The sequence below is a fragment of the Eurosta solidaginis genome, chromosome 5, assembly GCF_040869045.1.
Source record: "Eurosta solidaginis isolate ZX-2024a chromosome 5, ASM4086904v1, whole genome shotgun sequence".
In the NCBI taxonomy this organism is placed as follows: domain Eukaryota; kingdom Metazoa; phylum Arthropoda; class Insecta; order Diptera; family Tephritidae; genus Eurosta; species Eurosta solidaginis.
The window spans coordinates 242173687-242189514 of NC_090323.1; the positions used below are offsets into that span (position 1 = coordinate 242173687).

At 36.8% G+C, this 15828-nt stretch overlaps 2 protein-coding genes across 10 annotated transcripts in view; one reads left to right on the forward strand and one right to left on the reverse strand.

Annotated features, from left to right (window-relative positions):
* mus301 (mutagen-sensitive 301) overlaps nt 1-6716 on the forward strand; it is a 34519-nt gene extending 27803 nt beyond the window's left edge. Inside the window, exon 9 of the mRNA XM_067789152.1 lies at nt 6072-6716. Within this exon, the coding sequence (XP_067645253.1) occupies nt 6072-6140 (69 nt within the window). The 3' untranslated portion in view covers nt 6141-6716. The remainder of the gene's footprint in view (nt 1-6071) is intronic.
* LOC137252975 (uncharacterized) overlaps nt 4709-15828 on the reverse strand; it is a 79491-nt gene continuing 68371 nt past the window's right edge. For 6 of the 9 annotated variants that reach the window (XM_067789155.1, XM_067789153.1, XM_067789159.1 and 3 more), the window contains one exon: nt 4709-8585. Coding sequence is in view for 1 of the 9 variants with exons in the window: in XM_067789162.1 (XP_067645263.1) it covers nt 8574-8585 (12 nt within the window). In the remaining 8 variants the exon portion in view is untranslated. The remainder of the gene's footprint in view (nt 8586-15828) is intronic. The other 3 variants (XM_067789162.1, XM_067789160.1, XM_067789161.1) reach the window with 2 other exon arrangements.

The window sequence follows — 15828 nt, forward strand, 5'->3', positions numbered from 1 at the left end:
TCGACTTTAAAGCAGCATTTCACAGTGCGAAATAAGCTGCTTGTATGCTGCTATGTCTGAGTTTCAATTCCCTGCGAAGTTAATAAAGCTATTCCAAATGATATTGAGCTCCATAAGGATTGGGAGGGACTTCTCCGAGCTGTTCGAAACCAAACGAGGGTTCAGACAAGAATACTCCCTTCGTGCGTTTTCTTTAACATAATGATGGAGAAGATAATTCTAGCAGCAGAACTAAACTGCGATTGTATAATCTATTATAAGAGCTTACAATTATTGGTGTATTCTGATGATATTGATATTATTGGCCACTGTTGACGGATATAAATTCGAGATTTTGAAGGATTTCGTCTATTAGGGAAACAGCATCAACCGCAACAACAATTTAAATTTAGAACTTAATGGAGATAAACTCTGTCCAACAAGTGCTACTTTGAACTGAGTTCGAAAAGTTAAGTCCTCTCTCGACGAATAAAAATCACGCATTACAAGTCGCTCATCATACCTCGCCTGATGTATGGCTTAGAATCATGGACGGTGTCGAGAGAAAATGACATTTCTCTTGGAGTGTTCGAGAAAAAAGTCCTCCGGAATATTTATAGTCCTGTCCGTGATGCCGACGGCGACTATCGATAATGATGAGCTGTATGGCTTTACGCAGATATGGTGAGAGTGCAGCGAATAAACTTTCAAAGGCTTCGCTGGCTAGGTCATGTTATGCGAAAGGACGAAGACGCTCCAGCCAAGAAAGTATTTCAGTCGACACCGCAGTTTGAAAGCTGACGAGAGGGGACAAACGGCCAAAATCGCTTAGGCGGTTAAGTGCTACTTAAAGATGATGATGATAGGAAGCAACGACACAAGGTAATATAGTTGAGATGGCTAAGCGGTTTGAGATGAAATCGCTTATGGCGGCGTCACTATGAACTTTTTCATATAGGCGCATTCAACGCAATCTGCTTTATGGCCATAGTATGGCCACAATCACGCAACATGTTGCATTCGTAAAAATAAGCAGTACTTCAGGCTTATCAGATGAAACATATTCCGACTTGTCCATTCAGATACAATATGCTCGAAGCACTGTTATAAATATTCCCACTGTTCAAGAAAAATCTTTGCTAACATATTTTGCTATTCTTTTGTTAATATGCAGGTTTTTTATTGTGAAAAAAGTTAAAAAAGTACCAAAGACTGGGAAGAATAATTTCACTTGTAAAGTGTGAAAGCACTCATAGCCAAAGTAAATGTCGGATTCTTCTTCTTATGTTTTACACGTAGCAAAAGTTGACGATTGTCAACTTTTGTAGCTCAGATGGCGCTATCTGACGTTCTCCATAAAAATACGTGCAATCTACTCATCATGCATAAGATTGCGTTTGAACGCATTTGTATAAAACGTTCGTTGTGACGCGGCAATTAAGCAACAAGAACGTACTACGGCAGAAGTTGTAGTGGCAAAGCAGCTCAAAAAAGTACCAAATAGATGATTTCCTTCGACCACCAGTATGGTTCCGCCATGATAATATTGCGTAGTTGAAGCGTTTTTTAGAAGGTTAAATGTGATCATATTAAATCGTTCCCGAGATGGTCAGGCTAGTACCTCAATGGTGCTTGTTACCGGGACGTACCGGATCTATATCCATAAAGGACCATCAAATCGATAACACTCCCCAAAAACTCCGGAGAGTGTCGCTACAACAACAACAACAACAATAACAACGCTAGACGTCCCAGTCTATTTAGGAGAAGTTATAAGGAGCCAGGAGTTACATATGACCCATCACGAAGAAAAAGCGTTGAAAGTGCAAATCTTACGACATTAGACCTACGGAGTATGACCAACTAAAGGGGGAAGACTTAAGGCTCACGATAGGCATAATAACTGGACACTGCCTTCTGTCGCCACATGCTTATAAATTTGGTCTCGTCAGTAACATATGATGAAGGAAGTGCGAGCTGCAGGTTTAGCACGTTTTGTGTTCGTGCCCTGCGCTGATGAAGTCAAGGTTCCTTCTACTAGGGCGGCTGTAGAGTTATCTACTTGTAACAAATATACTTGTTATTTATTATTATTTTTTATATTTTTTATTTTATTAGTCTACAAATTTTACAATTAATCAGACTAAATATAATTACGGATTATAGAATAAATTACACGGATTTCGAGCAGCTGATGTATATTTAACACACAATGAGTAGGGCTGCGATGTGTGGGAGGTTGGAAAGGACGTGATTCCAAGCCACCCGCCCAAAGTAACTGCAGCTGGTAACAGATTTAGTTTAACATGTTAATTTTGAAGTAGTTATGAGTTCAAGGCAGTGAGTATATATTTTTGTATTGCAGTGATTATTGAAATATTGACACAGACAACGAAGAGGTTCATGCATTTGAAAATTCGATCTACATGTAATTAAATATAGCGGTTGGAAATACCGAGAGGGCCTAAACGAGACATTAAGCGTCATCTCGCCAAGCAGAAATGGACTGTTTATCATCCCTCTTAATAGTTTTACCATGAATAAAACGCCAAGCATCTCCCTACGGCTCTGTAGTGAAGGCAGCTGTAAAAGTTTTAACCGGCTGCAGTAGGGCAGTAGATTCCTTGATGGATCCCAGGGCAAATGATTTAAAGCAAAAAGCAAAAATTGCTTTTGGACCCATTCCAATTTTATATTATTACCAGCAGACCAGGCAGACATTGTTCTGCCCTAAATTTGGTATATCTGCTTACATTTTAATAAGCTTTTTCCATCAAACTCTGCCCTCCCCCCTCTTCACTTTTTCTTAATCCTTTTATTCACTCCTCCCTCTGTCTTTTTCGCTTCATCTATCTCTATCTTCTTCCCACTCTATCTCTTTCTCAGTCTCCTCCTTCCCTCTTTTCTCTTCTCTCAAGTTCTTCCATTCTTCTTCATCCCTTATTCCCAGTCCCAGAGGGTGGTATCTATTTTGTTCCAGTCCCAGTCCGTCTCTGGTCTACTTCCCGGAAAAAAGGGTCGTAAATAATAATATAGGAAAATGTATATACCAAATTTCAGGCAAATCGAATAGTACGTATGAAAATTGGTATGTGGGTATTATTAATTCATGTCTTTATTTCACACATTCTAGGGGTATCCGGGTCCATGTTTTGGCCTATATCTCGAGACCATAGTCACCAATAGGTATGAAAACTACCCTTTAATAAGGCAGTCATCAACAGCTTTCATTTGATATCCATATTGTATGAACTCTGTCTAGGGGTACACGGGCCCACGTTTTGGCCTATATCTCGAGACCCTAGTCACCCAGGGGTATGCAAATTACCCTCTATTAAAGCACTCATCAACAGCTTTCATTTGTTATCCATATTGTATAAACACATTCTAGGGGTAGCCAGGTTCACGTTTTGGCCTATATATCGAGACCCTAGTCACCAATAGGTATGAAAACTACCTTTTACTAAAGCACTCATCAACAGCTTTCATTTGATATCCATACTGTGTAAACACTGTCTAGGGGTAGCCGGGTCCACTTTTTGGCCTATATATCGAGACCCTAGTCACCCAGGGGTACGAAAAATTCCCCGTATCAAAGTACTCATAACAGCTTCCATTTGATAGCCATATTGTACAAACACATCCCAGGATTACCTTAGCATAAAAAATATATTGAAGAATTAAATTTCCTTAGTGCACAAATATTAGCTTATACATGCAAAAATACCAAAAAATAAAACTTTTGTTTAAGAATTTTAAGGAAATGTTCAATATTTTTAACGAAAGCGTATTTTTCAAGAGATGTTTGCATTCTTAACCATTCATGTTGCATTAACTTGGTAACTACGCATAAATATGTATGTACATCCATATGTCAAGCTGATATGATATCAAAATACATACATACATCCATACATATAAATGTACTCCTGAAGTTAAATAACGCAGCGAGTGCTATGTGTCGCCTCACTCAAAAGCAATTTGCGCACACAGTTGACACCGAACAATCACACACACGGATTTTTTGGTAAAAATGTTATTTTATTTAAATAGTTTGGCTGATATAAGAAAGGAATCAAGTATTTTTTTGATGCAGAACGAAGGTAAATATTTCAAAGTTTTACTGAAAAGCAGAATTTTTTAAATCCATCCATCCTTTTATGAGTTATAGCTGTGTAAACAAAAATTTTATGATTTTTTACTACATTTTGGCAATTTGCCACGCCCCTATAATATATACCTTCAAATTATATTAACTGTACCATCTCACGTAGCTAAGCTTTCAAATGCAAAAAACCGTTTTAAAATCGGAGCAATCTGTGTGAAGTTATGTGCGTACATGGCATTTAGCGACTTCATTTTATAAGATTTATAGAAAAAGATATAGATATTTTAAATTTATTATTAGATTTTTTATTTTTAATTATCAAAAAATAAAAATATTTTTACAATTTTTGTTGTTATATCGGCCTAATGATTTGTAAGATCGCGAGTTTGAATCGAGCTCAAGGCCTAACAATAATTATTTTATCATTATTACTGTTATGATACATTTTTTCTTAATTGAAAAAATTTTTAATTAGAATAGAAGATAGAAAAAAAAAAGAAAAAATGTCAGTTGTCTAATTTTTTTCTTTCTTCTATTCTAATTTAAAATTTTTTCAATTAAGAAAAAATTTATCTAACAATAATAATTAAAAAATAATTATTGTTAGGCCTTGAGCTCGATACAAACTGGCGATCTTGAAAATATTTTTAGTTCAACAAAAATATTTTTTAATATAAAGTTTTAATTATTTTTTAAAATATTAAATAGAAATATTTTTATTTCTATACTCAAATTGATATTTTGAAAATTATTTGTTTGAGGTTAAAAGTAAAAAATTTATTATATCAAAAATTTTCATTTTGATTATTTAAATTTATTTGTTGTAGATATTTTATTGTAAATACTTTCTAATTTTAAAGTAATTAGTTTAGTTTTACGTCTTAAATATCGATAATAAAGTTTTTGAATATTTGTAGTTACGTAGGTTTTTTATTTATAGCAATTAGAATAAACAACTTAATTCGAGTTAGGATAAAAGTGATATTCTGGCTTCATAACAGAAATCCGTTACAGATCTCCCTGTGTTATTTACTCATAGCCCTAGCGCCAAATGGCTGCTACAAAATATAAGAAGTTACAATGGTGAATTGGGGCTAGCTTTTCAGATAAAGGTCTATGTATCGCCATTATCGTAACTCGAATTAGGCTGTTTTTTCAAATTGCCACAGATATATATGTAGTTGATAGTTTATATCTTTGCATAATAAATTTTGAAATTTGGATGTTTATTATAGTATAATAATTTCTTTAGTTCACTTCATATAAAAATTTGATGATATTTGTGCACAATTTTAGAAAGTTATTTTAGATGAATTTCGTTTTAGAATTCACTATTCAATCTTCACTAATTCTCTTGTTTCGTTAGATTTGATGTTAGTTCAAAAATAAAGTGTATATAGATATTTTTGATTCAACATTTCCTCGAGAAATGAGTTCACGTATTATTGTATTGGATCCTGTGTACATTTGCTGAAACCGGTAGATAGTCTGCAATTGGTTCAGGCAACTAAAACAAATTTTCTTTGGTAGCACGTCACTTAGTTGCACTTCTATTTGCGGTATTGTATTGGTCAGTAGCTGTGCGATACGTAAGCGCCACATTCAGCAATTGTATTAAATGTAGACTTAGAAAACTTTAGGTCCGTTGGTAGGATCGCCAATATAGAAATAAAAATATTTCTATTTAATATTTAAAAAAATAATTAAAACTTCATTTCAAAAAGATATTTTTGTTGAACTAAAAATATTTTCATTTTTTTATAACTAAAAATAAAAAATCTAATAATAATAAATTTAAAATATAACCAGTATATTTGTTACAAGTAGATAACTCTACAGCGGCAGAGCATTTAACCGAGGTCCCAGAAAACTTCTAGTATATGCCAAGAGGACGAAATTGTTCTATTTATTTGCTATATTGAGCGGCCAGTTCACCCTAACCTAACTATTAACACAACACAATAACTCTTATTTTTTTTTGCAGATTATACTCATGAAGAAATTGGACTTTTTGGAGGAGGAAGCTGAGGCATTGAAATTGTGCCTTAAATAAAATGGAAATAGCTAATTGAATAATTGTGCAGCAAAAATTAATTCATAATTACTTACATAAGTGTAATCCGTTATATGTATATAAGTCATTATTATTAAGTTTCTATTCTTATAAGTAGATAATTTTTTTTCATTTTGTTTTTATTTCACTTTTTCAATTTCTTTAATCATCGCAATTAGTCTTCGTTACGATGGAAGCACATACATACATAAATTTTGTATATAAATATATATGATTTAAGAACTAGTTTTGTTACAATCTTCACAATATGATTTAGCATACTAATATTGATTTTCTTTTCCAAACTACTTTTAAACTCATTAACATTTAAACTCAGTGCAAAATAATGTATGAAGTATGTATTCAAGTACATATATTGGGAAAATATAATTCTTCCAAAAACTTAAAAGAATCCAATACAAAGTTCAATGTGAATTACAAAGAGCAGAAAACGTAATCAAAGAAATTACATAATTAAACAAACAATAATATGAACAAAAAAGATAAAAAAAAACATAAACATAATTATGTATCATGGTGGAATCACCAGGTGAAGTAAATAAAAAAAAGACAGAAGATGTACGCTATCTGAAACGGTAGTGATGTATTTTCGACGGTCAGAAGAGGGTAAAATTTTTAACCGCTTTGAAGAAATAGGAGTAGAAAAATAAATACCTTGCTACGAAAGCCATTACAGAAATTGCTGTTTTCAGCATATCAGTGCAAACTTGCATCCAAAGGACCAGTGCGAGTTAACATTACTTTTAGGATCGAATGAAAATAAAAAAATGCAATTTGGCCACTTTAACTGATCCCAATTTCAACTGCAGTTGAAACTTTCATTGAAAACCCGGACATAAAAGAAACATGTGTTATTCATATAAAGTACGTACATATGTACGTCAGTTATTGAGTTGTACTTTTCTGCCTTTGGCGGAACTGAAATGGGTTTCGGGTGCGATGAAAAGTCAGACTTGGAAGTGACCGTGATAGTCTTAAATGTGTTTCCGTCCCTTAAATTGGGACATTCATTGACATGTTCATCTGCTTTATTGATTTCTCGTTGAAAGTCGGGATTAAAAAATATGCTCTTCTAATATATAACAACAAACTTAATCAGAAGATCCCCCAAGCATGCTTGACAATTGAATTCATGATGTATTACTAATGCTACCAAGTTATTATTTATCAAAATATAACAGGGGATAGACTAGCCCAGTGGCATTCGGCCTAGAACCAGAATATGCTAATCCGAAGCCAGCCGGATTCATATATTCTAAATTACAATCCTTAAGTGTAGCATTCCTGTTTTTTGTTGTTGCAGTGCTTCTTCTCATCTTAGTGTTCTGATTTTTAGGGCCAAACAGCAACAGTGAGTAAAAATTTTTTATATATTTAGAATACCACTGTTTAGCCGAAGTTTTTTCTAAATAAGTTATAATACGACAATTTTGGGGTTCTTGTAGGAATGAGAAAAACATTCTTCGAAAGCCTTCACTAGTACTGTACAGAGGAAAAATCCTTGGTAAACAGCTGTTTTTTTTTTTAGTCATAAGCCACCTTTTCATAGACCGGGTCACATATAATGATAATATCAAATATATGGAAGTATTAGTTTAGCACGGCCTTACTTATGGAAGAGAACACTAAAGATACCCTAACTGAATTTCTGTAATTAAATCCAGTAAAGGTCCATCGATATTCACCTAATAGTTTATGTGAAAAAGTACTAAAAGTGGCATATTTTACTCCTGAACAATGAAAAAAGCAACACTTTTTCGGGGACAAAATTGGTGAGAAATTTTCAAATAGCAGTAGCAATAGACAGAACATAGAAGAATTTAGAGCGAGACAATTGACGGCTAACTTCCCCTGGTTGGTTATTCGACCATGGTTAGTATGACAAAATTTATAGAACTATGCACGATAAAAACACCTTAAAGGTATAACTGTTTCTGACACAATTAACGTTTTTTCACAATTTCCCTTTCTTTGGAGATATAATTTTAAATATTAAATTTCGCAAAAACTTCAAAAAACCCGACCGTTGTAAGTGTTTTTATCACGGAACTTTGTATATCTTTTGCTATCACGAAAAATTGAGTATTCAATTATAGTAAAAATATGTTAAGCTTAAGTAATTTGTTTTAATATATATTTTAAACTTAAACTTAGTAATGCGCATACTCATCAACCGCATTTTGTTCATTTTCCAACATACAAATACTGTATACTTTTTACTTTAAATATCCTTTCCAATTCTTGTTGATTCGTTTTAGCAGGAGTTTGTATGCGAGCATCCAGCGGTGTAATCAATATTAAAATTAACATATTTAGGATGTTTATTCTCAGTTTGATGTGTACGTGCTGTGTGCTTGTGTGCGTATTGCTAGGAAGTGTGACTGTCTTTAAATACACTTTGTGTATACATTTTCAGAAAGAGACCTTAAAAGGATTGAAATGCAAAATATTGAATTACATACTCGTTCATGTTCAAATTGATTAAAACAAAATATTACTAGGCGAATGGGGGAAACAATGAGGATTATACTCAGCGTGCTTTGCACACAGAGTATATTAACTTTGATTGGATAACGGTTGGTTGTACAGGTATAAAGTAATCGAGATAGATATAGACTTCCATATATCAAAATCATCAGTGTCGAAAAAAATTTTGATTGAGCCATGTCTGTCCGTCCGTCCGTCCGTCTGTCCGTTAACACGTTAACTTGAGTAAATATTGAGATATCTTCACCAAATTTGGTATGGAAAATGAGGGAAATCGAATGACAACCACGCCCACTTTTTATATACATATATAACATTTTGGAAAACACAAAAAACCTGATTATTTAGTAAATAATACTCCTAGAATGTTGAAATTTGACGTGTGGACTGATATTGAGACTTGATAAAATTTGAAAAAAGTGTTTAAATGGGCAAATATTACTAATCATAAATCAGAAATCGTTAAACCTATCGTAATAAAATTCGGCAGAGACGTTGCCCTTACTATAAGAAATGCTTTAACGAAATCGGTTAAGGACCACGCCCACTTTTATATACAAGATTTTTAAAAGGGTCGTGGACGAATAGAATAAGCTATATCTTTGCAAAAAAGAGCTTTATATCAATGATATTTCATTTCCCAAGTGGATTTATAACAATAAATAGGAAAAACTTCAAATTTAAAAAAATGGGCGTGGCACCGCCTCTTTTATGACTAAGCAATTTTGTATGTTTCGGGAGCCGTAACTCCAAGAAAAATTAATGGATCGTAATAAAATTGGGTACACAGATTTTCCCTATAGCAGGAAATATTTCTAGAAAAAATGGACGAGATCGCTTAAAGACCACGCCCACTTTTATATAAAATATTTTTAAAAGGGTCGTAGACGAAAATAATAAGCTATATCTTAGCGAAAAAGGGCTTCAATAGAATTTTACTTTTTAACTTGAATTATAACATTAAATTTGAAAACACAAACATTTTTGAAAATGGGCATGGCACCGCCTCTTTTATGACTAAGAAATTTTCTATGTTTCGGGAGCCATAACTCCAAGAAAAATTAACGGATCGTAATAAAATTGGGTACACAAATTTTCCCTATAGTAGAATATATTTCTAGAAAAAAATAAATGGGATCGGTTAAAGACCACGGCAACTTAGATATAAAAGAAGTTTAAAAGGGTTGTAGACTAGAATAATAAGCTATAGCTTAGCAAAAAATAGGTTTGAATCAATGATATTTCACTTATCAAGTTTTATTATAAGAGGAAATGGGGAGAATTTTTTTTTTAAACGGCCGGTGCCATGTGTTTTGTAGAAAAGTAATTTATCTGAAATGTGCAATTGAAGCTTACGCTGAGTATATAATGTTCGGTTACACCCGAACTTAGACACCTTTATTTGTTAAAATTTAAAATACAAAAATATACGAACGAATAGTGGCAATTAGGTTCGACCTTCATAATGGTCGCTCTTTAACTCTACAGTACGGTTCTAAAGTTTCTTCCATGATTGAAAACACCCTCGTTAGTCCTCCGAAGTAAGCTCGTTTAGCATCACAGTTACAGCTTCTTGGACCTCCTGTACGCCGCTATGATGAGTCCCCTTGAGGTGCGAATTCAGCTTGGGGAATGGAAAAAAAAAATTGTAAGGAGCAACGTTGGAATGCCTTTTGTTCTTGCCAAGTCACAACGCACAAGGAATGGGCCGATGCATTGTCGAGATGCAAGATCCAGCCATCCTTGGAAGTTCGGGTCGTACACGAAAAACACGTGCCCGCAGCCTCCCCAAAACGCCAGCATAAAGTTCGAGACACTGTCTGGCCAGCGAGAACGTATTTACAATGCATGATGTCGTGGAAATAAAAAACAGTCAATATTACCTTCAGATATGACTTTGACATGTAGTTGTTGTTGTAGCACTGCTTCGTCCCATTCAATAGGTGCGACCAATCACAAATTGCCATCATTGGCCTCTAACGGGAGTCCAAGGAAACTTGCTGTTTCAACAGGGGTGGACCATAATGAGAGGGGTTTTGGAGGCGTTGATTCCACATTACAATTGAAGAGATGGTTGGTGTCATGTGGGGACACATTGCAAGCAGGACATACATTTTGTATGTCGGGGTTGATTCTAGATAGGTAATAGTTTAACCTGTTCGGTATCCAGATCGAAGTTGTGCTAGAGTGAGGCGCGTTTCCCTAGGGAGAGTGCGTTCCTCCTCTGCTAGTTCTGGGCATTTTTCTATAAGTATTGGATTCGCCGGGCAATTCCCGACATGGAGGTACGACGCCTGTTTGTGGATATCACATGCTTGTGCTTTTTTGCTTCATACGACTGTGTTCGCAGGTGCTGCATTTCCTCATAATGCTTACGTAGATGACCCCTTAAGCCCCTGGGCGGTGTAGTCTCATCAATCAGATGTCTGTTGGGATGCCCAGGTTTCTGGGTATTCAACAGAAACTGTTTAGCATTTCATGTCTCTCCCTAATGGGAAGTACTCTCGCCTCAATGTGTAGGTGGTGTTCTGGGGACATAAGACAGGCCGTAGCGATTCTGAGGGCAGTATTTTGGCAGGCCTGTGTTTTCTTCCAGTGAGTAACCTTTAGGCTTGGCGAGAATATCGGGGACGCGTAGCATGCAATCGGCCGGCCAATTGTGTTTTACCCCAACTGCTGCCGGCAAGAGATTTTAGGATTTTATTACGGCTCTGGATTTTCGGTACGATTGCGGTTGCATGCTCTCAAAAATGTAGATCCTGATCGAACGTCACACACAAGATTTTAGGGCGGAAGACAGTCAGTAGCGTGATGCTCAATATGGTCGACATTTGTAAATAAGGTCGCCGATGATTTGGTCGGTGACAATGTCAGGTTTTGCGTGGCGAAGAAACTGGAGAGATCAGGGAGATAGCTGTTTATTTTGTTACAAAGTTCATCGATCTGTGGGCCTGGGCCTGTGGCCATTATTGTGCAGTAATCGGAGTAGGAAACGATAGTGACTCCATCTGGTGGTGAAGGTAGCTTTGATATTTAGAAGTTAAACAGAAGTGGGGATGGAACACCACCCTGCGGCACCTCCTCTTGGTTTGGATGTTACGTTCCTGAATTGCACCGATGCTTGCCGACCAGACAGATAATTTTCGGTCCACCTTTTGAGACTTGTGGGAGGGGGTGACTCTTCCAGGTATTGCAGTAACGTGACTTTGATATCCCCGCTTTGGTTGACTTTGTTTACGCGTCTCAGAGTCATACTCAAATACCCAAGTCTCACCTTCGTCGTTTTGGTTTATTTCCATCCACAAAATCCTCATTAAACAAAAATCAAACGTGATATCTACGTCAACTTTGAACTCTAACTAAATGAAAGGTGCCTCCTCTTAAACAGATGATGCCGAATAAAGAAGTGTTGTCAGTTTTTAAATTGTAACTAGTTCCCGTAACTAATTGACACACCTTGTATATATTTATGTACACTGAGATCAGTACGTCCACTTCTTTTGGTTGTAGTACAACCGCCAATTTGAGGTTTTTTTCTTCTATTTCGACGGGCATAGTATTATCCGTTAACTTTTGCAGACGGGGAATCGACTCGAGTAAGGGCAAAACTACAAAGATGAGGGCACACCCTATAAAACTTAGAAAAAGCACGATTACTTCCAATTCTTATAACTACATATAATGAGTTCCAGTATGCTGGAAGTTCCAGTAATGGAAAAGGCTGCAGGCCTGCCGAAATGCTGCCCTCAAACTTGACACGGGTAGTCTCGTTATACTCCTGAACATCGCCTACATAGCGAGGCCAAATACAACATTAAAGAATATAGCGAAATGCTGAACATACAGTTTTTACAAAATTGTCATCCTAGCAAACACCTGCTTGATCTATACTCTAAGAGGGTTAAGGGAACATCTCCATAAACTCTATGATGAGAAACGGCACCTGCCAACACAGCCATTTGATCCATACAAGCATAAGGATGCCCTAGGCAAAATCCACACATAATCGGTAAACGCCTTTACCAGGTTGCGTTTTGATTCGAAATATTTTGGAACTATGGTATTTTGGGTTAGAAGTTATTGGATTTTGCGTATTTTGGTGTGATCAGTATTTGATATTTATAGAACAGAGGGTTTGGTACCATTATTTCAGAGACTCGGGACAAAATGATTGCATCATATGGCATAGTAATACGACGGCTTTTCGTGGATGTCACTAAGGGCCTCTTTGTGCTTCTTTTCTTCTTACGGCTAACTTCTTGAGTGCCGACTTTCTTCATAGTGCGTACTGAGATGACTTCTTATGTTCGTGGGTCGCGGGACTTCTTCAATCAGATGTCTGATGGGATGCCCAGGTTTCTGGATATTCAACAGCAACTGCTTTTTTAACATTTTAATTCTCTCCTTTATGGGGAGTATTATCGCCTCACTGTGTAGATTATGTTCTGAGCTCGATGTTAAGTCTCATCGACCATATTGGAGAAGCGTAGCATACAAGCTGCCAAAAATTTCTTTATAAGGCGCTAAGAGCCTTTTTTTTGTCTTTACTCCAAGTGCTGGCGACAAGGGACTTGCGGATATTGTTACAGCCCTGAATTTAGGTACAATTGCGGCTGTATGCCTGCGAAAATGTACGTAATGATCGAAAGTATATTTGGGCGTAGGACAGGCGGTAGCGTAATGCCATCGATCTAAAAATAAATAAATGCAAGGCGAAATCATCTCCATTTGCGTCGTGCTCATTTTTTTTAATTTTTTCTACTAATTTTCGGGACGGGGACCTATGTACATGTTTACGGTGATACCGAACGACCCCGCATAGGAAAACTTTTCTCTAATTGAAAAAATTTGTTTTCAAATTTTTGATGTTGCCTTGCCGGATCTTCGGTGTGGTAGGCGGAACACGCTACCACCCACCAAATGCCATCGACTTGGATGTCCAATATTGCCGACATCTGTCGCGTCCACGTTGTAAATAAGATCGCCGAGGATTTGTTCGGTGACAGTGCCAAATTTTGCGAGGAGAAAAATCTGGAAAGGCCAGAGGCATAGTCGTTAATTTTATAGCATAGCTCGTAAATGAAGGGGTCAGCACCGGTTCCCGTTCTCGTGCAGTAATCTGCGTAGGACGTAGTGGTAACTCCTTCTGGTGGGAATTTAGCTTCAATATGTAAAAGTTAAACAAAATTGTGAATAAGACACCGACCTGGGGCACCTTTTGTTTAATTCTTCTGGGTTTTGATGTTAAGTTCCTAAACTACACCGATGCTTGCTGATCACACAGATAATTTGCAGTCCACCTTTTGATATTGGGAGGAAGGATAAGCGCTTCTAAATCTCGCAGTAATGTGCTGTGATCGACTGTGTCAAATGCTTTTGATAATTACTATTCTATAGTGGAGCTCTTCATGCAGTCCGCTATTAATTTGTGTGTTGATGGCGTTTAGGGCGGTGGTGTGCTATGCAATTTTCGAAAGCCATGCTGATGATTGGCAAGTCGCAGGTTTGCGCTGAAATAAAGGAGCCGGACGGCTTCAAGTTTCTTCAAACTGTCGATAGGAGAGATATCGGACGTTAGCTGATTTCCCAGGCTTTAGTAGCGGTACCACCCTCGCAGTTTACCATTTTTCAGGGATGAAGAAAGTGAACAGGGACAGGTATTTAAGCAGGAAAGTCCGGTCCTTCTCCTTTAGATGGTTTAGCAAGTCCGATGGCCTTAAATGGTTTAGCAAGTCTGTGGCGATGATGGGATTAGAGACGCGTTGTGTTTATGCTTATGTGTGCGTCTGTTAACTTGCCATCTGGATTTTTCGACCGAGAAATGCATTACGTATTGCCGGCATAAAGCGTTCGCTCATTTTTTCACATGTGATAGCTTTTTATCGCCCAAGGCGATGGATATTTTGTTATTGTGCCTAAACTGGTTTGAGAGGGACTTTACCTACACCGGCAGAGAGGTAACACTTCTTTAGATGTTCCTCCCATTGTGTCTGTTCACAAGCTGTATGATGCTAAGGTTTATGTTCCTGATTTGGTGGTCTTCAGGGTCTTGTTGTCTTACAAGGTCACACTCTCTCGTTAAAGTTGCGGCCTCCGTTAGAATGTTTAACTGCATTTCCGGAATTCTTGCGGCAGAAATAAAACGAGCCGACGAGAATTCAATGGCATTGCGGAAAGCACGTTCCCCTTGACGGACATCAGTCGGGACTAGGAGACGCGATTAGGAGGGCAGCGAAAATACTATTTGTGTATGCTTTATATTCGTCCCACTTTCCTTTTTCTAGAATTAGATGAATTCGGCTGATCATTGAAGCGTGAGGAGTATGGGTAGCTGGTCGGGTGGAAATGTTAGCATCGTCTACCAGTTGACACAGTTTACCAGCCCTGGAGATGTCTGGGTAGATCACTGAAAATAACCTATCCTGGCGCCAGTTCAAAGACACTTTATCTTACATTCTTACGCAAAAACAGCCTAGCTCAGTATTTGTTCAAAACTGCCGAAGAGTGATCTATTTCAGAATTTTTTTTATAAACCCCCTATATAGCGACGAAATGTATCGGACTTTTGTTCAAAGGGGGCGTTTTTGAAACAAATTTTGAGATAGGGTATTTTTGCATAAAATTCTGAAGTAGAGAGTTTTCAAACAAATCGTCGGCGACTAGCTGCTAACTAAAATGAAAAACGGAATGTGGTTTATTTAACATAATTAAGGACTGAAAAAATGGAATAAGACTTGTCCCCACTTGGGTTTTCCAGTTGGAATGAGGTATCGCTGACTACCCTAACGCACGCACGGGCGCATGATACAATATTTTAAAAGGCAACTTTGAGAATTTTATGGAAACTTTTTTACAAAAATACATCATATTGGTGGCATACGGCAAACTAGTATTTTTTACGACACGGTTTAATATACATTAACGGAAGTATTGATATACCATGCATAATCTATCCCCATGATTCAATCACAAGAGGTTTGCTCGGCTGACGAATTCTTTGACAATTGCAGCCATTTTGCTCCCAGGTCGAATTTACATCCACTAACTGTGTTGTTTATTTGCGATTTTTCGAAAAATATTAGTAGTAGAAATAGGAAGCAATCAGTTTACAAATACACGATAAGTACTGGGGGTAGATTCAGTAACTGTGATGCCAATTTCACACAGAGGCTTAATGAAA